We start from the raw sequence: 25,298 nt of genomic DNA on the forward strand, positions 1-25,298 counted from the left end.
TGAGGTGCTCCAGAGAGACACTGGCAGGTCAAGAGGTCTTTAGGGGCTACCAGGGAAGGGGGTCCTTGGTGTTCCCGACCCCAGCAGGAGCTGTGAAGGGAGAAGGCAGCGTTGTCATGGTGACCTATCAGCTGGGAGCTTTGGTCTAGGCCTGTGCGGGCCCAGTGGGAGGCCCCCAGCAGGGCAGAGGGGAGATGGGGCATGGGAGGTGCAGTTGGGCGGAGGAGCTCCCTGGGACTGGGATGGAGGAGAAGCCCCCACCAAGCTCCACCCAGCGGTTCCTGTCTGCCCCTGCATTGGCCTTATCTCCATTACCTCTCCTGGGAGATGGAGAAACCGAGTCCAGAGACCACCGGGGTTTGCCCAGGGTCACACAGCAATGGTGGCAGAGCCTGTCAACCCGGAGCTGCTCCTGACTCTTCTGTGTCCTGATGGCCCCCAGGGCTGCCGGCCCCTCCTCTCTCTGACACTCCCCAGAGCTATGGGGTTTGGGGGAGGGGAGCAGGGTCTGGGCCTCTTTAAGCGCCCTCTCCCAAGAAAATCCCCAGATGGGAGCGAGGGGAAGGGCAGCAGTCCCTGGTCACAGCAGTAGGAAGGGTGGCCTGAGTCAGGGGCCTGGGATCGAATCCCAGCTCAGCCCTCACTGGCTCCGCATGACCTCGTCTAGGCCACTGTTCATCTGGGGGCCTCTCTTTGCCCCTCTGTGTATCGGGGGCCACCCATGGGGATAGGGGGGCGTGTTCAGCCTTTTCCTGTTTCGCCTGTCCTGGGAGAAGCTCATGCGCCAGCGACCTAGGCTGCAGGGATGGGAGGGGTTTTTTTGTTTTTTGTTTGTTTGTTTGTGATGGAGTCTCACTGTGTCTCTCAGGCTGGAGTGCAGTGGTGCAATCTCGGCTCACTGCAACCTCCGCCTCCCAGATTCAAGTGATTCTTCCGCCTCAGCCTCCTGAGTAACTGGGACTACAGGCGTCTGCCACCACGCCCAGCTAATTTTTGTATTTTTAGTAGAGATGAGGTTTCACCGTGTTGGTCAGGCTGGTCTTGAACTCCTGACCTTGTGATCTGCCTGCCTCAGCCTCCCAAAGTGCTGGAATTACAGGGGTGTGCCACTGCACCCGGCCAGGAGGGTTCTTTGGCTAGGCCATGGGGTCAGGGGTGCGTGTGCTGTGGGGAGCTGACCCCATTTTACTGATGGGGAGATTCAGGCCTAGGTGAAGGGCGTGCCCATCTTCAGGCTGGTGGCAGAGTTAGCCCCTGGGACACTTCAGTGAAGCTTTCCCCACCCCGCTGCAGCTCCTCTTCCAGCCCCTACCCTAGACTCCCCGAGGAGCCTCCCCTCTCCACATAGGCCTGAGAAGCCCAGGACCCTCTGCCCTGTGAGTGTGAAGGTACCATTCAGCCTGGGAGACAGATGGGATGGCGTCGGCAATTAGGGGCTCCTTGGGGCCATACAGGGGAGGTGGTGGGCACGGGCTGGAGGGGCCCTGGCTGGGGGTGAAATGGAGCAGGCAGAGGGGCTTTGGGCATCCTTCAAACCTTGCGCCCATGGATACCCTTCTGCAGTTATCCTGACAAATGGGCCTCAAGTCCCTCCTCACTGTTCCTCACGGGGAGCTCCCCGTCTCCGGGGAAGCCCACTCCCGTCTGGAAGGCTCTGCTGATTGATCCCTGCCTCCCTCTGTCCTTCGCCCTGCCTCTGGGGCAGAGAGACCCAGCCTGCTCTCAGCAAGACAGGAGGAGTGGCCCGCCTCCCCCTCCCCTACCCCAAGGCTCCTCCAGCCTCAGTTGTCCCAGGTAAGGCCCATGACTGGGACACAGAAGATCTGGGTTCCTGTTCAGCTCCACCCCTGAGCAGCTGTGGAATCTGGGGCAGCTTTTTCACCTCTGAGCCTTCATCCCCTGCCCTGTAAGGGTGGACTTTTGCCTCTGTTTCTTTCCTTTGTTTTTTTTTTTGAGATGGAGTCTCGCTCTGTTGCCCTAGCTAGAGTGCAGTGGCGCAATCTCAGCTTACTGCAACCTCCGCCTCCTGGTTCAAGTGATTCCCTTGCCTCAGCCTCCCGAGTAGCTGGGACTACAAGTGCGCACCACCATGCCGGGCTAATTTTTGCATTTTTAGTAGAGACAGGGTTTTACCATGTGGGCCAGGCTGGTCTTGAACTCCTGACCTCGTGTGATCCATCCACCTCAGCCTCCCAAAGCACTGGGATTGTAGGTATGAGCCACCGCGCCTGGCCCTTTGTGTCTGTTTCTGAGGGTGACTGGGAAGATCCTGTGAGCCTGTGAGTGAATGAATGTATCACAGCTTGTTGATATGAACTACTTTGTGGCCCAGCCACTCAAGGGCACTGATGGGCCTGATTTCCAGACCCCCATCACCAGCCACTGCTGTGGGGTATCACTTCTCTGAACAGCCAAGCCTCCCCCGGCCCTCCCTCCCCCAGGCCTCCAGAACTGCTTGGGTGGGGCAGGGCTGGCTGAGTGCCAGCCCCGTCATGAGGCTGCAGAGCCTGAGCCCACTTGACCTTGGAAAGGGCCTCTCTCTGGCTGGGCTCCAAGGCTGCCCCCAAGAGATACCGGGTAGTGGCTGGGCAGCAGAGAGAACTGGGTGGGGCAGAAAGAGAACTGCTTGCCAGAGCTGTCCTGGGTCTCTGAGACAACAGGCTAGAGGACAGAGGAGAACGACCAGCCAGCCACGGGAGGGGCTCCGCTTGGCAGCTACATCAGCAGCCGGGCAGAGCCCACTCCTCACAGTCAAGTAGGCTGCCTGAGAAGAGGGTGAGTGCCCTGTCCTGGGAGATGTGTAAGCAACTGCTCAATGGCCTCTGTTAGGGGGGCAGGCGGGGCTCTAATACAAGACCAGGGGAATAAATTGGACCCAGAACCTAAAGAATCCCTGCTATTTGGGTTGCAGAGTGGCAGTCCTGTGAGCTGGGGGGTCTAACAGACTTTTCCCAGTATTTGCCCGTTACATCCAACAATTGCCCCCATGGTTGTGCGTCACAAAGCCCGGGGTCCAAGCACCTCCAGTCACAGCTTCAAGACACATGCTGGATCCCGTTTCACAGCTCCTAACCCCCACTCAGGCCAGTGCTTTAAAAATTGCACACAGGTCCTGCCCCATTAGTGGGCTGGGAAATTGATTTAGTGAGTTGCACTACTTGTTTTCTGAAAATGAAATTAAAAAGAAAATTTCAAAATACTATGCATGTAGTGAGGGTAAATACTATTTTGTGACGCTCTTACTTCAGCTTTAAATATATAACCGGGTGCAGTGGCTCACGCCTGTAATCCCAGCACGTTGGGAGGCCGAGGCGGGAGGATGGCAAGAGCCCAGAAGGTTGCAATTGAGCTGTGATCGCATCACTGCACTCCAGCCTGGGCATTGGAGCAAGACTCTATATCTAAAAAATAAATATAAAGTACGTTAAAATAACAAACAGGATGTTTGCTTTTACTTCGGATTTTGGTCAAAAAGCTTGAAAGCTACTGTCCTGTATAGAAATCCAGGAGGTGCCCCATAGAGCTCTGACGCACAGGTTCCTATTTCCCTGGATGTTTGGTTCCTAAAGATGTAAGTGCCACGACTTCCAGGATGCTGCTGTCCTGCCCTCAGAAGTAGCCTGTCCCTTGCTCAGTGGACCACCCAGGTCCAGGGCCCCACGCTCCTCCAGAGTCACCACCTTTCCCCAGGGCCTAGATCCCAGGCCGGGCCAAATTCCCTGCTTTCCGCTCAGCCCAGGCCCAGCCCTGCTCTGTCCTTGTGCTCTCCTGCTTGCCCCCATCTTCCTGGGACCTTCTCTCTAGGCCTTTTCACGCACACACACCCATGCATGCACACATGGTTGCATGGAGCTCAGCAAAGCAGGTTTGTGACTTACCTGCTTCCCTTCAGCATACAGTAGGTGCTCAATAAATGTTCACTCAATTATTTACAGAGCGCCCTCCAAGGCAAGGCACTCTGCTGTGTTGACACATCTGGCACCTGGCAGGAAGGCAGATCCTATGCCAGCTCAGGGGACGTTTAGGGTGATGAATGAATGGATGGATGGGGGTTGGCTGGAGCTGGAGATTCTCTGGCCTGAGGAGCCAGTGGGGAGGTGGTCAGAAGTAAAGAGGTGCACGCAGCCCGTGGCCCCCCCATGGCAGGCATTCTGTTTTTTGTTTTTTTTGTTTTTTTTTTTGAGACGGAGTCGCGCTCTGTCGCGTAGGCTGGAGTGCAGTGGCCGGATCTCAGCTCACTGCAAGCTCCGATGGCAGGGATTCTGTTAGTGACAGTCCCTTGGGGCTGTGGCCCAGCACTGGGTCATGGGCAGGGGCTGACTCTTCCTCCTGCTGTCTCTGGTCCTTCTGAGGCCTCTGTCTGCTGTGCCTTCTCCCACTAGGTCCTGTACACATGTCCCTGCCACCCATCCTTGGGTGAAGCCAGGACATCCTCCCCCGAGCCCCTGACACCTGGGGGACACCTGGGAAGAGAAGCCCATGCTCCGTGGAGGGTGAGGCAGAGACTTGAGCCCTCTGACATCTTGTCCTCTCTCCCCTCTGTTCATGGCCACTGTGCTCTTGTACAGTGACACAGAGGGTCTTCTGGTCACTGCTCAGAGGCCACCTCCACTGGGAAGTTCTCCCTGACTACTGTGTCAAAAATAGCTTCTCCTTGATCACGATCTGTCACATGGCCCAGTTAGACCCTTCCCGGGAATTGTGACGGGCTGGGTTATCTTGTCAGTCGTTAGATGTTTATGAAGCAGCTACTCTGTGCCAGGCTCTGGGAGTTGGGGTGAAGTAGGGAGGCAAGGTTCCTGCCCTTAATGAGGTTGCAAATGAAACTGCTTTGGCTGCTGAGGGCTGCCAGGAAGATCTGAGAGCTGGATGGGGAGGGCGGGCCTCGGGGCCTCTTGGGACAGGCAGCCTTTGAGTCAAGATCTGAATGGCAGGAAGGCCCGAGTGGTGGAGTCTTGGAGAAGAGAATTTCAACCAGAAAGAACAGCCAGTGCAAAGGCCCATCGATATGAACAAACTTGGTGCGTTAAAGGGATGGGAAGGAAGGTCTCTTCCGGTGGATGGGGAGTGGAGGAGGTGAGGTCAGAGAGGGCAGGACCTCCCCCGAGGCCAGGCATTCATCCCGAGTGCCCTGGGGAGACCAAGAGCTCTGATCAGGGAGTGATGTGGAGATGGACTGCGGGAGGTGGGTGGAGGCTGTGGGAGGAGGCGGCAGGCAGAGGCTGTGGGCTGCAATAGTGATGTGGTTCTTTGGGATGGATGACTGGGTGAGGGGATGCATCCGGGGCCCCGAGGTTCACCTGCTTTGGGCAAGCTCCCGAGTCCGCTGTGGGATGATGATAATAGCACCTGCCTTGCAGGCGTGGACCAGTGAGTGCTTGGCCCTCAGTGAACACTAAGTGCGTGTTAGTTATTATCCCACTGTTATTGCGGTTGGGCTTAGGGAAGGCTGGAGAATGACGCCCAGATGTCAGGCCTGAGCAACCTCCTGGGAGGAGTCACAGACTGAGATGGGGAAGGCAGGAGAGGGGAGGACGGGGGCATGGCTTGGGCTTGGCAGTACCGGGTTCGCGATGCCTCTTTACTGTCCAGCAGACACAGGGAGCGGGAGCCAAGTGGGCTTGTGGCTGCCTGGGGGGGAGGCGCAGGCCGGGTGGTATTTTAAGCCACAGGACTGGATGAGATCACAGGGAGGACTGGGGAGAAGGGAAGGGAGGTGGGCTGGCTGAGCTGGGTACCGCATGGTGTAGGGGCATGGAGAGGCCAGAGGCAGGAGAGCAAGGGGCGACCTGGAGAGGGACCCTCAGGCCTGGAGGACTCAAGGAGAAAGACGAGGGTCAGTCCAGAGCCTCCATCAGAGCTGCTGAGAGGGAAGGGGGCGCAGAGGAGCCCTGGAGGGGGCTGAGGGGAGACTAGGAGGTGAGGAAGAGTGGAGAGTAAGTCATCCCCTTCAAGAAGGGCTGCAGGCCGGGCACGGTGGCTCACGCCTGTAATCCTAACACTGTGAGAGGCCGAGGCAGGAGGATCACTTGAGCCCAGGAGTTCAAGATGAGCCTGGGTAACAGGGAGGGCCTGTCTCTACAAAAAATTAAAAAATTAGCCAGGCACGACGACACATACCTGAAGTATGTGTCTATTTGGGAGGATCGCTTCAACCTGGGAAATCAAGGCTACAGTGAGCCGTGATAGTGCCACTGCACTCCAGCCTGGGTGACAAAGCGAGACCCTGCCCCAAAAAATAAAAAAAGAAAGTCTTCTGCACTTCACAGTTTACAAACCCCTGCCCACACTGTTCGCCTTGGCAGCATGCCTGTACGCTGGGTGTTATTCCTTCCCATTTTACGGATGTGACTCAGGGAGGTTAAGAAATTTTCCCAAAGCCACGCAGCCCATAGGTGAAGTGTTCTCAGACTTTCGGGGTCACAGTCCTTTTTGACAACCTTATCAATGCTATGACCATTCTCTGGAAAATATGCATGTGTACACATTAATTTTAAAACTCTTCATGTGCATTTCCCCACAGGTAATATATTCATACGGTTCTAAAATTCAAAAAGACACAAACGGGAATACAGTGACAGTTCTTCCTCCCACCCTGTCCCCAGCCACCTGCTTTCCCTCCCTGGAGCCTCCAATGTCACCAGCTTCCTGGGTCACCATCCACAGACAAGCAGAGACAAGCAAATATGTGTATCTATAAATTTCTTCTCTCTCCTTTTTTACACAAATGGTAGCTACTATACTCACCGCTCATCACTGTTGCCTTTTTTGCTTAAAAATACATCTTGAAGACCTACATTGCTCCTCACAGAGCTCCCTCCTGGCTTTTTCTGTCTGTGTGCTGTGCCATTCGTGGATGGGCATTTGGGCCGCTTCCAAGCGGCGCCGCTGAAGGCAAGGCTGCTCGTTCCCCACGTGTGAGTCTCGGGCTGGAGTCCCAGGAGGGCCCAGCAGGCGATACCACCCAGTGGCCTCCGCTGGATAAGCGAGGGAGTGGGGCTCTAACTCAGCCCTGACTGTTCCTCACTGCTCCCTGCTCCCGCGCCACTTCTTTAGGGGGCACCTGCTGGGTCCAGCCGAGCATCCCAGGGAAATCCTGTGTGTGTGTGTGAGTGGGGGACATTAGCCCCCATCCCCCAAGGTGCTGGGAGACACCCCCCACCAGCCAGCAGCCCCAGCTCCTGGAGTCTTGTTTGCTGACAGCTGAGGATGACGCAATGGGATGGGGGAGCAGCAACCACCACCTCACCCCCAGCCCCAGCCCCACCCAGGCTGGAGTGCAGGAATGAGGGCCAGATGATGATCACACCTGGGCTGTGCCGAGGTCACCTCTGCTGCAACTTCCCTGACCCCCGCCCAGCACAGCTCCCGGCCCCTCCCCAGCACCTCCCCTTCTACCCGGCCCAGGAGGAGATTTCGCCCTTTCTGGCTGGGGAGGGAGGGAAGCCAAGTGGAGGAGGGACTTGTGGCTGCCATGCTCAGTCCTCAGGTGCTCCAGGCTGGGCAGGGCCTACCGGGCAACTCTGCTGAGAGCTCCCTGTCCTGGCTGTGAGCCCCCTCCCCTGCTGCTCCTGCTCTCTGGCCAATCCCCCTCATCCGCTCCTCAGCTTCTCTCCCATCTGTAGGGCTGCTGGGGCCAGGGCTGAGACCCTCTCTCCTTTTCCATGCCCTTGGCCCAGGCGGTCTTGCCCACCCTCACAACTCAACCTGTCACCAGCGTTCACCGTCTCATGCACCCAGCTCTGCCCGCTCTCTGTCTGGAGACTCAGGATCTGATGTGGGGTAGACATCTGCATTTGGACGTTCAAAGCCACTGCACACGGTAAACCGTCGCTCCCAAAACCTGGCCCCGTTTCAGTCTTCCACCACTACTGGCCACTCGACAACCCCCTTCCACCCCCAAACCCTGCGGACTCTTCACCCAGAATGCGTGTGTCCCAAATTCATCTCCTCTTGAGCTCCATGGCCGCCATCCTGGTAGCTCCAAGCTACCATCATGGTCTTCTCACCAGCCTAATACACTTCATCACAGCGACTGGCGCTGCGCTCTGGACAGTGCAGGCTTTAAAAGCCGGCTGAGACAAGGGCCAGGGTGCCACTGGGATTATATTGGGAATGTTTACCTTTTATTCTTATTCATTATTATTATTATTATTATTATTATTATTATTATTATTTGAGATAGAGTCTCATTCTGTTGCCCAGGCTGGAGTGCAGTGGCGAGATCTTGGCTCATTGCAACCTCTGCCTCCTGGGTTCAAGCGATTCTCCTGCCTTAGCTTCCTGAGTAGCTGGGATTACAGGCAGGTGCCACCATGCCTGGCTAATTTTTGCATTTTCAGTAGACACGGTGTTTTACCATGTTGGCCAGGCTGGTCTCAAATTCCTGACCTCAGGTGATTTACCTGCGTCAGCCTCTCAAGGTGCTGGGATTACAGGTGTGAGCCACCATGCCCAGCCCATTTTTTACGTTTTAGGGAAAAAGTTTCACTATGTTGCCAAGGCTGATCTGAAACTCCTGGGCTCAGGCAATCCACCTGCCTCAGCCTCCCAAAGTGTTGGAATTACAGGCATGAGCCAATACACCTGGCTAGAAATGTATTTCCTTTTTTTTTTTTTTGAGACGGAGTCTCGCTCTGTTGCCCAGGCTGGAGTGCAGTGGCACGATCTCAGCTCACTGCAAGCTCCGCCTCCCGGGTTCACGCCATTCTTCTGCCTTAGCCTCCCAAGTAGCTGGGACTACAGGCACCCACCACCAGGCCTGACTAATTTTTTGTATTTTTTAGTAGAGACGGGGTTTCACCATGTTAGCCAGGATGGTCTCAATCTCTTGACCTTGTGATCTGCCCGTCTTGGCCTCCCAAAGTGCTGGGATTAAAGGCATGAGCCACTGCGCCCACCCATAATGTTGTATTTCTTAAGCCTGGTGGTAGATACACAAGGCTTTATTTTATTTTATTTTATTTATTTATTTGAGACGGAGTCTTACTCTGTCACCCAGGCTCGAGTGCAATGGCATGACCTTTGCTCACTGTAACCTCCGCCTCCTGGGTTTAAGTGATTCTCCTGCCTCAGCCTCCTGAATAATTGAGATTACAGATGCCCACCACCGTGCCTGGCTGGTTTTTGTATTTTTAGTAGAGATGGGGTTTCACCATGTTGGCCAGGCTGGTCTCGATCTCCTGACTTCATGATCTGCACGATCTCGGCCTCCCATAGTGCAGCCATCTGCACCTCACTGGGTTCCAAGCGATTCTCTCTGCCTCAGCCTCCCAAATAGCTGGGAGTACAGACGCCCACCAGCATGCCCAGCTAATTTTTTGTATTTTTAGTAGAGACAGGGTTTCACCATGTTAGCCAGGATGGTCTCGATCTCCTGACCTCATGATCTGCCCGCCTCGGCCTTCCAAAGTGCTGGGATTACAGGCGTGAGCCACTGCACCTGGCCCCCCTTTCTTTCTTTGCCTTTCTTTCTTTCTTTCTTCCTTCCTTCCTTCCTTCCTTCCTTCCTTCCTTCCTTCCTTCTTCCTTTCTTCCCTTTCTTTCCTTTCTTTCCTTTCTTTCTTACAGTCTTGCTCTGTCACGCAGGCTGGAGTGTAGTGGCACGATCTCGACCTCCGCCTCCCAGGTTCAAGCAATTCTCCTGCCTCAGCCTCCCAGGTAACTGGGATTACAGCCACCACACCTGGCTAATTTTTTTTTTTTTTTTTTGAGACGGAGTATGGCTCTGTCGCCCAGGCTGGAATGCAGTGGCGTGATCTCGGCTCACTGCAACCTCCCCATCCCAGGTTCAAGCAATTCTCCTGCCTCAGCCTCCCTAGTACCTGGGACTATAGGCTCCTGCCACCACGGCCAGCTAATTTTTGTATTTTCAGTAGAGACAGGATTTCACCAAGTTGGCCAGGCTGGTGTCAAACTCCTGACCTCAGATGATCCACCCACCTCGACCTCCCAAAGTGCTAGGAATACAGGCGTGAGCCACCGCACCCGACCTCCTGGAGTATTCTATGCCCCACTTTCACAAAGATACACAGTTCTCCTGACCGACTCCCACTTACTACCCAAGTCTTGGCTCTGCCACTTTCTCACAGAGGCCTTTGGAGGTGCCCATCAAACCGGAGCCCCCTCCTCTGTCTCACTCCATCTTGCACTTTTCCTTCAAACTGCTTAACGCCACGCACATCCGGCCACCTGGGATGGCCAATGCCTGCCGTCCAGTGTCTCTCACCAGCTCATCCACAAGCCGGCAGAGTCCAAGGCCTGTGTCTGGCCCGCAGCTAGCGTGCAGTCCATAGTAACTGAGTGGGAGCCCCAGCGAGGCAGTGGGGTGTTGAAGCCCCACCGGCCGCCACTGAGGGAGCTGGGGAGCTGAGGTTGTTCTGGAAAAGAGAAACTTCAGGGATCCACTGACCTTCACATCCCTGTGGGGAAGATGGGCACAGGTATTTGTGGAGGGTGGGAAGCTCCAGCAAGGGCAGAGGCCTGGCATCAGCAATTCAGCAAAGGGCGCGCCCGTGGGTTGAAACAGGTGGCCTCTGGGTCCTCCAGCCCCCAGGGCCTGTGATTTGTCCCTGACAAAGGCCCGCTGGACATTGTGGGGAACTTGCTTGTCAGCCTGCTCCAAGTCGGGGGCATTGCTTGCTTGTTGCCGGCCAAGTGGTTGGGAGGGCCCGGCGGGGTGCAGAGTGGGAGGAATGAGCCGGTTCACCCCCCGCTATTTCAAGCCCCTGTGGAGCCCAAAGCTTGGTCTCCAGGATTTGGCTGGACCTGAAATCAGGAACCTGGGTCCTGGCTCCAACTTGCCCTGTGATCCAGTTTCTCCTTCCCCATAGGACTGACTTCACAGAACCGGACACGTAGTAGGACTGGATGGTTACTGGGTGGAAGCAAGCGTGTGACAGTTATTTCTTCGAGACAGGACAGTAGCATGCCTTGTTAGTGTGCTTTGATGCCATTGCCCAGGCCCACATCCTGGCTTTACCACTTATAAGCTGTGTGACCTTGGGCAAGTTGCTGAATCTCTCTGTGCCTTGCTTTTCTTCTAAAACAGGGATAATGGTAATTTCCTCTGAGATCATTGTGAGGATGATAGGAATCGATCAGTGTAAAGCACAGAGTAAATGCGTGCTCAGTGCTCAGATGCTCAGCCAGGATTTTTGCGATGTCAGAGGGTTGCCTGGTGAGGGAGGGGCTAGGTGTGCCACAGGATTTCCAGGTCCGGAAGAAGGTGGGGAGGGAGACGATTTTCTTGAGTACCCACCATGTGGCATGCGTTTTTGGGACAATCCACATCAGGCCCTGCAGGTAGGCACTGCGATGTTCCTTTCACCAATGGAGATACCGAGGCTCAGAGAATCCAGTGACCTGCTACAGCCAAGTGGGACTGAGCCTGATTCCAGCCCAGCTCTGTGTGATCCAGCGCTGCTGTTCTTGTCCACTTGCTCCCTAGTGCAGTAAATGAAGACAAACTGGGTAGGGCCCTGTGGATGAGGCCCAAGCGGGCTCTGGGATGCTGCATCTGAAATTCAGGGGAGGAAATCAAGAGGGAGCAATGTTCAGCCTTGAGTAAAATGCACCTTATCGATCACTTACTCTGGGCTGGGCACGTGGTGTGCATGATCCCATTTATCCTCATTACAGTCTTAGGAAGTCTGCTCTATTATTAGCTTCTCCTAAACATGGGGCATGCAGGGAGTAGAGAGGTTAAGTGCCTCGCATAAGGTCACCTGGGCACAAAGTTGTTTGGAGGCTCCAGAGCTGAAGCCACTGCACCAGGAGGGGGGTTCCTGAGACTCATGAAGGGGAGGGAGTCAGGCCTCCCAGGGACAGGGGACTGCAGGGCCTGCAGAGGGCAGTGGCAGGTGGGGACCCTGCCACAGTGTCTCTTGTGGCTCAGTCTGTCTTTGGCTCCCCTTACCCTTGGAGGGGTACAGCTCAAAGAGCCATGGCCCCGGGCTCTTGAGTTCTCTTCCTCCCTGCAAAGCTCCACACGTTGGAGTGGAAAGCCAGTCAAATCAGACCTGAGGGCCTCAGCTGGAGTGGAGACAGACTCTGCTCCTCAGGGGCTGGGAAATGGAACAGTGGTGTTAATTCTGTCTGTTTCTTTCTTTCTTTTTTTTTTTTCTCTGAGACAGAGTCTTGCTCTGTTGCCCAGACTGGAGTGCAGTGGCACGATCTCGGCTCACTGCAGCCCCTGCCTCCTGGGTTCAAGTGATTTTCCTGCCTCAGCCTCCCAGGTAGCTGGGATTACAGGCACCTGCCACCATGCCTGGCTAATTTTTGTATTTTTAGTAGACACGGGGTTTCACCATGGTGGCCAGGCTGGTCTCAAACTCCTGACCTCAGGTGATCCACCCGCCTTGGCCTCCCAAAGTGCCGGGATTACAGGTGTGAGCCACCGCGCCCAGCCAATTCTGTCTATTCCTTCTAGGGAAATCCTCCACCCTTCAGGACCCGTCCTGGGTGCGCTGAGTTATGTCCTGGGCTGTGTCCCTCGACCTCCACTGCCCTATGCTGACTCCCTCTGGTGGGATGTTTGCTGGAGAGCCGGCCTCCCCCTCTAGGCCCAGGAGGGCTCAGGGATGGCTGGGGCTAAGGAGACTCAGGAGCGTCCCCCATCTGTCACCTGACTCCAAGCTCTGTCTGAGTGCCTTGTTTTGTACACCTTCCCATCTCTCCTGCCGGGGAGCCATGATGGTCCCCCCATCTCGCAGATAGAGGGAAGGAACTTCTGATCAGAGCATGTTAGTGGTGGAATCAGGAGTGGAAGGGGTTCCCGGCTCCCGGTGCAGCATTCTTGGTCATCAGCAGCTGCATCTTTGTCATCACTGTTATCAACATTAGTTTTTGCACTTTACCTGCAACGTAATAATGCGTGGTGGTTGTCATGTTCACAAGGCAGTGGCCTGATGAGGAAGGTACCAGTATCATCATCTCCAGTTTGCAGATGAGAAAACTGAGGTTCAAAGAGGATATGCTTGGAGGTGACAGAGCTGAGACTGAGAGCCAGGTCTTGCCACCCCAAACATATGGGTTTAACCAGTACATTTTTTCTTTTCTTTTTTTTTTTTTTTTTTTTGAGAGGGAGTCTCGCTCTGTCGCCCAGGCTGGGATGCAGTGGCCGGATCTCAGCTCACTGCAAGCTCCGCCTCCCGGGTTTACGCCATTCTCCTGCCTCAGCCTCCCGAGTAGCTGGGACTACAGGCGCCCGCCACCTCGCCCGGCTAGTTATTTTTTGTATTTTTTAGTTGAGATGGGGTTTCACCTTGTTAGCCAGGATGGTCTCGATCTCCTGACCTCGTGATCCGCCCGTCTCGGCCTCCCAAAGTGCTGGGATTGCAGGCTTGAGCCACCGCGCCCGGCCTAACCAGTACATTTTTTCATATCAAACGGAGGCCAAGTGCTGCAGATAGACAGTGAGGCCTGAGGGCTCAGAGCAGCAGGGTCAGAGAGCCTCAGGGGCTCAGGGTAGGTCTGGAGGGATGGGGAGAGCCTGGGGGTCCCAGGTTGAGCCGGGTGATATGGCAGGAGAAGGGGTCCCAAAGCCAGAGGCTGGGGACCAGGGTGAGCCAAGGACCTGGAACCAGTCAGACTCAAGTTAGAGTTCCAGCTTTGTCACTGCTGCTGTGTGGCCCCCAAGCTCAGCATCATCCCCCAACCCCCCGGCATCTCTGTAGCCTGCAGTTCTTCAGCTGGGGAGGAGAAATAACACCCCTTCTTGTTACTGTGGTAGGTGATTAATAAATACTTGTTAAATACACAAAGGATACAGTGATGCTTCAGTGAGAGAGAGGAGGCAGCGCCTGGCATGGAGTTGGCAGAAATTCCCTGAGAGGGGCTGGAGAGAGAGGATGACTGGTTCCTCAGGTCCCCAAGGCCGAGCTCTGTGACCTCGGGCAAGTCACATCACCTCCCTGGTTGTCTCACCCAGTAACAGTCACCTCGAAGTCTGGGGATGACATGAGATGCATGACAGCCTGGCAGACTGGCACTGGCCACTGCTCCCCAGGCGTGAGCTCCCTGCTGCTGTCTAAAGGAGCAGAGTTTTAGGCAGGGCTGGAGCTGCTGCCTGGCTCCGGCAGGGCCTGGCGGAGGTGCCCCTGCAACAGCCATCATGTGTCTGGTCAGTGGCACGGGTCTCAGGAGGAGGTTTGCCCTCGAAGCCTTCCAGGTGCTGGGACCTGCCGAGGCTGCTGCAAGCTGATCAGCGTTTCTTTTTCTTTTTTTTTTTTTTTTTTTTTTTTGTATTTCTTAGTAGAGACGGGGTTTCACGCGTGTTAGCCCAGGATGGTCTGCAGATCTCCTGACCTCGTGATCACTGCCCATCTCGGCCTCCCAAAGTGCTGGGATTACAGGCTTGAGCCACCGCGCCCGGCCATGCGTTTCTTTTTCAAAGAGGGTTGTGGGCAAGGACAGATAAGTTCGTGTCCTAAAATTATCGGGAAAACCTAAAAGTTGACAGGGTTGGGGTGCTCTTCCTGCCTCCTCTGGACCCCCAGGAGGCAGAGTCTGCAGCCCCTCCCTAATTCCTCAGGATGGGGCAGAATGGCTGGTGTCAGTGGTGAGGCCTGAACTAACTTCCACAGTTGTTGACTTACTGTGCCACCTTGGACACGGTGCCATGCCCTGTTCTCGGCCTTGGTTTCCCCAGCTGGCTAATGAAGTCTGGACTAGAGACCTGCAGATTTTGGATGTTTACAGCACAGTAAAATTAAAAGAAAGCCAGACGCAGTGGCTCATGCCTGTGATCCCAGCATTTTGGGAGGCTGAGGCAGGAGGACAGCTTGAGGCCAGGAGTTTGAGACTAGCCTAGAAAACATAATAAGACCCCCTCTCTATAAAAAATAGTAATAATCGCCGGGCGCAGTGACTCACACCTGTAATCTCAGCACTTTGGGAGGCCAAGACGGGCGGATCACGAGGTCAGGAGATCGAGACCATCCTGGCTAACATGGTGAAAACCCATCTCTACTAAAAATAAAAAAAATCAGCCGGGTGTGGTGGTGGGCACCTGTAGTCCCAGCTACTCAGGAGAGCAAGACAGGAGAATGGCGTGAACCTGGGAGGTGGAGGTTGCAGTGAGCCGAGATCGTGCCACTGCACTCCAGCTTGGGCGACAGAGACAGAGCGAGACTCGGTCTCAAAAAAAAAAAAAAAGTAATAATTTTTATTTTCATTTATTTATTTTTTGAGACAGAGTTTCACTCTTGTTGCCCAGGCTGGAGTGCAATGACACAATCTCAGCTCACTGTAACCTCCACCTCCCAGGTTCAAGTGGTCCTCCTGCCTCAGCCTCCCGAGTAGCTGGGATTACAGGCACCCACCACCACGCCCGGCTAGTTTTGTATTTTTAGTAGAAACGGGTTTCTCCATGTTGGTCAGGCTGGTCTCAAACTCCTGACCTCAGGTGATTCGCCCGCCTTGGCCTCCCAAAGTGCTAGGATTACAGGCGTGAGCCACTGCGCCCGGCCAATAATAATTTTTTAAAAATTAAAAGTCTGGTAACTGGTGTAGCACTGTCACTTCTTCATTTTGCCAAGAAAAGACATTAACATTTTAAAAGCAGTCAGCATCTCCTGTGACCATCACTTTCTAAAAAAATGTTTGCAACTGAAAGAGTCCCAGGATATAAAGGACAGCAGTACCATTGATGTTTTTTTTTGAGATGGAGTCTTGCTCTGTTGCCCAGGCTGGAGTGCAGTGGTGTGATCTTGGCTGACTGCAACCTCTGCCTGCTGGGTTCAAGCAATTCTCATGCCTCAGCCTCCCGAGGAGCTGGGATTACAGGCGTGTGCCACCATGCCCAGCTAATTTTTTTGTATTTTTTGTAGAGATGGGGTTTTGCCATGTTACTCAGGCTGGTCTTGAACTCCTGGCCTCAAGAGATCCGCCTGCCTCTGCCTCCCAAAGTGCTGGGGTTACAGGCGTGAACCACCGCGCCTGGCCCATTGATCCTTCTTAGGCTCATTTTGCCATGGGCTAGTGGCCCACACTGGGGGTTTCAGAAACCTCAGGCCCCACTTCACCAATCCCTCTGGTTCTATCATTTATATGTCAAGCTCTGTGACCTTCAAAAAAGCTGGGGAGGATGAGTAGGCCCTTAATTGGAGGAGGACCTGACCCCAGGGAGAGGAAGAACTTGTTCAAGGTCACATGCAGGGCCGTGGCAGGGGGCCTCCCACAAAAGTAGTTTAATCATAGGGATAAAGCAGACACCTAAACAACCAGGGCTCTTTTTTATTTTATTATTTATTTATTTATTTATTTTGAAATGGAGTCTCACTGTGTCACCCAGCCTAGAGTGCAGTGGCTTAATCTCGGCTCACTGCAACCTCCGCCTCCCAAGTTCAAGCAATTCTCCTGCCTCAGCCTCCCTAGTAGCTGGGATTACAGGCGCCCACCACCATGCCTGGCTAATTTTTTTTTGAATTTTTAGTAGAGACAGAGTTTCACCAAGTTGGCCAGGCTGGTCTTGAACTCCTGGCCTCAAGGGATCTGCCCGGCCTCCCAAAGTGCTGGGATTACAGGTGCGAGTCACCGTGCCCAGCAGGGCTCTTTTTAAAAAAAATATCTCTAGTCAGAGGAGGATGGTACTGAATTGTCAAGGCCTTTTGACCCTCTCCTGCCATCGTCAGCCTTCCCCAGGAAGCCCTATGTGACAAGGAAGAGAAAACCTGGCCATCTCCTGGTGGTTGTCACATGGGAACACAATGCCCAGCTCATACCCTTCACTTTTTGGCCAGGCCTTGCACAGGTCAGCCTCGAATTAGCAGCGGAACCGCTCTCTCTTGCTAAAATGGTCTGTGGTGGCAGCAGCATGCACTTATTTGAGCGAGTCACTGCAGACCAAGGGTTCTCAGGGGGATGGGGTGTCCCAGGGGCTGCTGCATGGGGAAGGGTGCCAGGTCTGAGGAGTGCCAGGGAAGCAGCTTTCCTGCTAAGCTCCAGGATGTGCTGGGGGCACTGGGAACCCAAGACAGGACCCAGCACATAGCAAAAGCTCAGGATACCTGCTGTAAGCTGTCGGGGAGGTGTCAGGGTGAGGGGTAAACTATGTCCCCATCGGGCTGCACTGTGGAGCCCAGTGGGCTGGAGGGGCTGGGGAGTGAGTGTTGCCGTTGGGGCTGGGGATTGTGGAAGCTCAGGGTTGACCCTGGGCACTCGCTAATGGGGAGGCGTGGGCACTGCTGGCAAGGGGACGCCCAATCTCTGTAGCCATCAGGGGATCGGCTCCCTTAACCCCAAGGCCCCTCCCAGAGGTGGGGAAGCCCATGAAGACATCTCATCTGCAGTACCAGGTGAACTCGCCAGGTCAGGAGCCAATCCCACCGGGCAGAGAACCAGGGATGCCCTGGAACCCTGGGCTTGTGTTTGGCCTTGGGCAGGGGCCCCCACCCTCTCTGGAACTCAGTGACCTCACCTGTTGAAGGCCTGGGCCGCCACACCCTGTCCCCTCTGCCTCTATCCTGCACACCTGTGGATGGTGGTCCAGTTTGGACTGGCTGGTTTCTTCCCTGCCTTTGCCCCAAAACCCACCCCAGCCCCCTCCAGGGAGGAAGTGGATGAGGAACCCAGGGGTGGGGGTGAGGCCTTGTTCAGGGCTGGCCCACCTGGCCCCACTCTGGGACTCTTAGCAAGTCCTTCCTATCTCTGGATTTCCTTGGCCTCAGATGTAAAATGAGGGTCCTGAACTCGGTGACCCTATGCTCCTCCTGTCCTGACAGTCCGCGGTGCTCCTGGAGCCGTTTGAGGCAGTGGGACAGAACAGGAGGAATATGTTTAGCAAAGAAAGGCCTCCCTGAAAACTCTATTTATAGAGCAGAAGGTGTGCCTGGTCCCAGAACCCCAAGGTTTCCATCTGGAGTCCTGGCTGCTGGGATGCTGCGGGAGGGGGCAAAGAGGGTCTAAGCCTCCAGCTCTGAAAGGCCAGCCTTGCATTACAGGCCATGCCTGCATGACCTGTTAGGTCTCCAGCATGATATCTCATTGGCCCATTTTCTCTTTTTTTTTTGAGGCAGAGCCTCACTTTGTTGCCCAGGCTGGAGTGCAGTGGCACGATCTTGGCTCACTGCAACCTACGCCTCCCAGGTTCAAGCGATCCTCCTGCCTCAGCCCCCCTAGTAGCTGGGATTACAGGCATATGCCACCATGCCTGGCCTAATTTGTCTGTGTTTTTTTGTTTTTGGTTTTTTTGGGGTGGGAGTTTAGGCTCTGTGCCCAGGCTGGAGTGCAGTGTGGCGGATCTCAGCTCACTGCAAATCCATGCCTGCTGGGTTTCTGGCTATTCTCCTGTCTCAGCCTCCTGAGTAGCTGGGACTACAGAGCCCGCCACCACACCGGCTAGTTTTTTGTATTTTTTAGTAGAGACGGGGTTTCTCCGTGTTAGCCAGGATGGTCTCCATCTCCTGACCTCGTGATCGGCCCGTCTCGGCCTCCCAAAGTGCTGGGATTGCAGGCTTGAGCCACTGCACCCAGCCCTAATTTGTGTATTTTTATAGAGACGGGGTTTCTCCATGTTGGTCAGGCTGGTCTCAAACTCCCAACCTCAGGTGATTCACCTACGTCAGCCTCCCAAAGTGCTGAGATTATAGACGTGAGCCACCGCGCCCAGCCCTAATTTGTGTATTTTTATAGAGACGGGGTTTCTCCATGTTGGTCAGACTGGCCTCAAACTCCCAACCTCAGGTGATTCACCCACCTTAGCCTCCCAAAGTGCTGGGATGACAGGTGTGAGCCACCGCACCCGGCCAGCCCCATTTTCAAGATGAGGAAACTGAGTTTCAGAGTAGTCAGTAGCTTGCCCAAGTCACACAGTGGATCTAGGACTTCAACCCAGGACTGTAGGAGCTAGGGAGCTCTTTGGGAACAAGGGGAATAGGGAGAAGAACTCGGAGTCAGGGTGGGTGACCGCGGGGGAGGAGGTGGGGGCAGGGCTCACTCTCCCTGGGCCCAGAGAGGGAGTTTCTCTTGGGAAAAGGCAGGCTCTGAGGCTGTTGATCTCTAAATTATAGCGTTGGCGCGTACCGGTTGCTGCAGCAACCGAGTTGTCCTGAACCGGGGAAGTGTATAAACATTGCCACAGATGCACAATTAGATCAGGAAGAAGAATAGAACAGAAAATAGAAACTTCCAGCCTTATGTAATTCTGGGCCAAAATGTTATTGGGAACCCAGGCCCAGTCCTGGCCCTGCCAGCTGCTGGGGGCAGGGTAGCACCATGTCTTCCCTGGGGACCCAGTGGCAGGGAGGGGTGGAGAGAGGGTCTGTCCTCTACGGCCCGAGGCACATCCCGCCACCCAGTGCGGTGAGGGGCCTCTTCTGCTGCAACAGCTGGGGATGCTTGACAGGCAAATCCTGCCTGTCACCAGCTCCTGGGAAGTGTGGGAAGGCAAGCAGGAGGGTGATGGCTTTACCCCAGCGCCTGCTGTCCCCGTAGGTCCCATGAGGTAGGGAGTTTTGGTGCCCATGTTACAGGTGAAGACGTGGAAGCTCAGAGAGGTGAACTGAGTGTGTCCTCCCCTCCCACTCCCTGTCTCCCCGCCATCAACTCATTCATGTTGGTGCCACGCAAGTTTGTATCCACTGCCAGCTTTGTGGCTGGCAGCTGGCTTTCCCTCTCTGAGCCACCCGGGACATGGGAATAGCGATGTCTACAGAGGAGTCAAAGCTGGGGACTCCCCCTTCCTCCACGGGGCACTGGGCAGGAATTTGGGCTCAAGGACTCAAAGCAGCACTGGGAGGGAAGAGTCTAAGAAAGTAGCTCAGACCCAGGTGGGGCTGCGGGTTCCAGTAGAACTTTCTTTTTCTTTTTTCTTTTTTTCTTTTTTTGACATGGGGTCTTGCTCTGTGGCCCAGGCTGGAGTTCAGTGGGATGATCACAGCTCACTGCAGCCTTGACCCCCTGGGCTCAATAGATCCTCCTGCCTTAGCCTCCCGAGTAGCTGATGCCACAGGCATGCACCACGATGCCTGGCTAATTTTCTTATTTTTTGTAGAGATGGGGTCTCACTATGTTGCCCACGCTGGTCTCAAACTCCTGGCACAAACAATCCTTGCATCTCGACCTCCCAAAATGCTGAGATCACAGGCATGAGCCCCTGTGTCCGGCCGGAAATTTCTCAGTGCTAGAACTCTCCTATATGTCTTCTCTGTCCAGTGTGGTGTGGTGGCCATTGACCATATGTGGCTCCTGATCACTTAAAAAGTGGCTCATGCAAGGAAGGAGCTATAGTTAATATTTTATTTAGTTTTAATTAAATGTAAAGAGCCACAGGTGGCCAGTGTCTATCTTACAGGAGGATGTCCAGCCCCCAAGAAGCCCAAAAGTCCATAGATGGAATCCAGGGAGGGGAGCGGGCCCAGAGCCTCCGTGGCTCCCTATGCTCAGGGCAAGCAGGACAGAGGGACAGGGAGGAACCGAGATGGGCCTCAGGAAGCTTCCAGAACAGTGAGCATAGGAGGGCCGGAGGGGCAGTGTTGAGGGGCAGGGACTAGGACCTGGATCCTTGTGGCTTTAGCTTCCTGGTCTGTGGACCCCTATCTCTAAGCTGGGCCGGACTCAGGGGCACTGGCTCAGACCCTGTCATCAGAACCCCCTCCGCTGCCACCCTCCACCTGCTGCGGCAGAGGAAGTCTTAGGTCCTGGTCCAGGCTCACCTGCTTCTGAGAGTCTTGGGGCTGAGTCTGGGTGGCCCTGAGGAGGCCCCTCGCTCCCCAGCATCTCACCTGTCTGGCTTCTCCTCTGCAGGCCCTGCGTCTTCCCAGGTGACCACGCCGGCTTCAGGACATGCACGGACACAGCCGCAACGGCCAGGCCCACGTGCCCCGGCGGAAACGCCGCAACCGCTTTGTCAAGAAGAACGGCCAATGCAATGTGTACTTCGCCAACCTGAGCAACAAGTCGCAGCGCTACATGGCGGACATCTTCACCACCTGCGTGGACACGCGCTGGCGCTACATGCTCATGATCTTCTCCGCGGCCTTCCTTGTTTCCTGGCTCTTTTTTGGCCTCCTCTTCTGGTGTATCGCCTTCTTCCACGGTGACCTGGAGGCCAGCCCAGGGGTGCCCGGGGCGGGGGGGCCGGCGGCGGGCAGTGGCGGGGCAGCCCCGGCGGCCCCCAAGCCCTGCATCATGCACGTGAACGGCTTCCTGGGTGCCTTCCTGTTCTCGGTGGAGACGCAGACGACCATCGGCTACGGGTTCCGGTGCGTGACGGAGGAGTGCCCGCTGGCAGTCATCGCTGTGGTGGTCCAGTCCATCGTGGGCTGCGTCATCGACTCCTTCATGATCGGCACCATCATGGCCAAGATGGCGAGGCCCAAGAAGCGGGCACAGACGCTGCTGTTCAGCCACCACGCGGTCATCTCGGTGCGCGACGGCAAGCTCTGCCTCATGTGGCGCGTGGGTAACCTACGCAAGAGCCACATTGTGGAGGCCCACGTGCGGGCCCAGCTCATCAAGCCCTACATGACCCAGGAGGGTGAGTACCTGCCCCTGGACCAGCGGGACCTCAACGTGGGCTATGACATCGGCCTGGACCGCATCTTCCTGGTGTCGCCCATCATCATTGTCCACGAGATCGATGAGGACAGCCCGCTCTATGGCATGGGCAAGGAGGAGCTGGAGTCAGAGGACTTCGAGATCGTGGTCATCCTGGAGGGCATGGTGGAGGCCACGGCCATGACCACCCAGGCCCGCAGCTCCTACCTGGCCAGCGAGATCCTGTGGGGCCACCGCTTTGAGCCCGTGGTCTTCGAGGAGAAGAGCCACTACAAGGTGGACTACTCGCGTTTTCACAAGACCTACGAGGTGGCCGGCACGCCCTGCTGCTCGGCCCGGGAGCTGCAGGAGAGTAAGATCACCGTGCTGCCCGCCCCGCCGCCCCCTCCCAGTGCCTTCTGCTACGAGAACGAGCTGGCCCTCATGAGCCAGGAGGAAGAGGAGATGGAGGAGGAGGCGGCTGCGGCGGCCGCAGTGGCCGCAGGCCTGGGCCTGGAGGCCGGCTCCAAGGAGGAGGCGGGCATCATCCGGATGCTGGAGTTCGGCAGCCACCTGGACCTGGAGCGCATGCAGGCTTCCCTCCCGCTGGACAACATCTCCTACCGCAGGGAGTCTGCTATCTGACCTCCAGGCCCGGCCCTCACCACTGCCCACAAGAGCCTCTGCCGGGGGTAGGATGCCAGGACACCCCCTCCCACACTCAGGACAGAGCCAACCCTGGCTCCGTGGACCTTCTGGAGGAAGGTGGGGGTTTCAAAGACTGGGGGACCCCTTCCTCCTGACTCCAGCACCCCGGCCTGGGAAGAGCTCGGCCCAATCAGCCTGGGTTCCCCCAGCGCCTACTCCTGGTGGCTCTGGGTCCCCGGATCCACCACCCTTCCCCCACTGACTCGTCAAGGACATGCCCTCTTTGCTCTCAGAACCTTGGGGAAGGTGACTGGACTGCTGGGTGGGAGACATCTCGGGGTTTCAGGGTGGGCAGGGGGTTAGTTTGGGGAGGGGGGTGCGTTTCTTTTGCATGACTGTGGCCTGTTGCTCATGACTTTCTTTTGTAAATATCTATAAATGGAGACAGATGGAGACACCAAATTCACCTTCTGCCGTTTTTACCTGCCAGACAAGGAGATACGGTCCCTCTCTGTGCACCCTTCCCCACCCTGCCCATCAAGCCTAGCCCCTTCCCCTGCCCAGCTGGCTGGCCCCTTGAGGCCCGCAAAGCCAGCCACCTTGGCCCCTGGATGGTGTTGAGTTTGGGTGCAGAGGAGGGACTCTGAGGGGTGGGATGAGGGATCATCCCTCCCTCCCTGCAGTCCCTCTGGCCCCGGGTCCCAGCCCAGATTGACAATAGAGTTTGTAACTATATATATATACACATTTGAGATGGAGTTTGTAACCATATATATATATATATATATTTGAGACGGAGTTTCACTCTTGTTGCCCAGACTGGAGTGTAATGGAGCAATCTCGGCTCACTGCAACCTCCGCCTCCTGGCTTCAAGCGATTTTCCTGCCTCAGCCTCCTGAGTAGCTGAGATTACAGGCATGAACCACCACACTCAGCTAATTTTTGTATTTTTAGTAAAGATGGGTTTCACCATGTTGGCCAGGCTGGTCTCGAACTCCTGACCTCAGGTGATCCACCCACCTTGACCTCCCAAAGTGTTAGGATTACAAGCGTGAGTCACTGCGCCCGGCCGTAACTATATATTCTTAATAAAGTATATTGTCCATTGGGGTTGGCTGGTTGAAGATGGAGGGGTGAGAAGGAGAGACAGTGAGCAAGCACACATGTAATTGTGGCGCCTGTGTGTCATGTGTGTGCCTGTGTAGTATGTATGCCTATGTGTTAGGTGTGTGCCTGTATGTGTCATGTGTGTGCCTGTGTTAGGTGTGTGCCTGTGTGTGCCTGTGTGTCATGTGTGTGCCTGTGTAGTATGTATGCCTATGTGTTAGGTGTGTGCCTGTGTGTGTCATGTGTGTGCCTGTGTGTGTATGTGTGCCCTATGTGTTAGGTGTGTGCCTGTATGTGTCGTGTGTGTGCCTGTGTTAGGTGTGTGTCTGTGTTATGTGTGTGCCTGTGTGTGCCTGTGTGTCATGTGTGTGCCTGTGTAGTATGTGCCTATGTGTTAGGTGTGTGCCTGTGTGTAATGTGTGTGTGCCTGTGTGTGCCTGTCATGTGGAGTACTTATATGTGGTATGTATGCCTATGTGTTAGGGTGTGTGTGTATTATTGTCATGTGTGTGCCTGTGTAGTATGTGTGCCTGTGTGTTAGGTGTGTGCCTGTATGTGTCATGTGTGTGCCTGTGTTAGGTGTGTGCCTGTGTGTTGTGTGCCTAAATGTGGTGCCTGTAAATGATTTATCTAGTAGTGGTGCCTGTGTGGTATGTTGTGCCTTATTATTGTTGTGTATTGTTGCTTGCCAGTGGTATGTCGTGTGTTGTTGCCTTATTGTGAGTATGTTATGTGTGTGTGCCTTATTGAGTATGTTGTTGCCTGTGTGCCTGTGTGTTAGGTGTGTGCCTGTGTGGTATGTGTTATATTATTGTGCCTGTGTTAATTTATGGGTGTGTGCCATATTATTGGTATGTGTGCCTGCGTGTGCCTGTGTGTTATGTGTGCCTGTGTGGTATGTGTCATGTGTGTGCCTGTGTGTGTCATGTGTGTGCCTGTATGTGTGACTATGTGTTAGGTGTGTGCCTGTATTTGTCATGTGCATGTGTATGTAATGCACCTGCCTATGTGTTGGGTGTGTGCTGTAACATGTGTCATGTGTGTGCCCTGTGTGGGTGTGTGCCTGTATTGTGCCTGTGTGTCATGTGGCATTGCTTACCAAGTAGTAGTATATGTATGCCCTATGTGTTGGGTGTGTGCCTGTATGTGTCATGTGTGTGCCTGTGTAGTATGTATGCTATGTGTTAGGTGTGTGCCTGTGTGTGTGTCGTAATGGTACTGTGCTTAGTATGTATGCCTATATGTTGGAATTATTGTGCCTGTATGTGTCATGTGTGTGCTGTGTTAGGTGTTAACACCAGCAGTATTGCACCCCTTGTGTGGTATCAGTAAGTGTCATGTGTGTGCCCTTGTTATTATTGTTATGTGTGTGCCTGTGTATGTAATGCCTGTGTGTTAGATGTGTGCCTGTGTGTGTTGTGTGCCTGTGGCATGTGCAGCGTGGTGGCTGTGTGTTATGTGTGTGCCTGTGTAGTATGTGTGTTATGTATGTGCCTGTGTGTTATGTGTGTTGCCTGTGTAGTATGTGTATGTGTGTGCCTGTGTAGTATGTTATGCCTGTGTGTTAGGTGTGTGCCTGTGTAGTATGTGCCTGCATGTGTCTGTGTGTGTGGCCCTTTCTGAGTGACTGACCCTTGGAGGGAACTTTATCACCCTGCCATTCTCCTTCCTGCGAGTCAATAGAAGGATCTGGAGTTGGCATCAAAGAACCAAAAGCTTTGATGTCAGAGCTTTGTTACCTAATAGCTGTGTGACTGTCAGTTCTTGGCCTCAGTTTCATCTTCTGCAGAATGGGATTAACCATCCCTCCCGCCCGCGATAATGGGCAGGATAGCCCTGTGTGGATGTCAGCCAACCCTTCCTAACTCAGGTGGAAGGGGGAAGGGCCCACCCGATCCACACCTCCCTACATATATGCAGATCCATACACCGCTGGTAGAGCTGGTGGCAGGACACTGATGGGAAGGGCCCAGGGGCCGGGAAACCTGGTCACAGACTTGACCAAGACAGGCTTGGTCTCTGCTCTCTGTGGAACCTTGGGTAAGTCCCTTCCCTTCTCTGGCTT

General features: G+C 54.9%; 1 protein-coding gene across 1 annotated transcript in view; it reads left to right on the plus strand.

Moving 5' to 3' along the window:
- The window catches only part of KCNJ4 (potassium inwardly rectifying channel subfamily J member 4), a 28,705-nt gene extending 6,118 nt beyond the window's left edge, over window positions 1-22,587 (plus strand). The window contains exon 2 of the mRNA XM_003905540.5: window positions 20,746-22,587. Within this exon, the coding sequence (XP_003905589.1) occupies window positions 20,785-22,122 (1,338 nt within the window). The 5' untranslated portion in view covers window positions 20,746-20,784 and the 3' untranslated portion in view covers window positions 22,123-22,587. The remainder of the gene's footprint in view (window positions 1-20,745) is intronic.
- Window positions 22,588-25,298: the final 2,711 nt, after the last annotated feature.

This window comes from Papio anubis, chromosome 16 (genome assembly GCF_008728515.1).
Source record: "Papio anubis isolate 15944 chromosome 16, Panubis1.0, whole genome shotgun sequence".
Classification (NCBI taxonomy): Eukaryota; Metazoa; Chordata; class Mammalia; order Primates; family Cercopithecidae; genus Papio; species Papio anubis.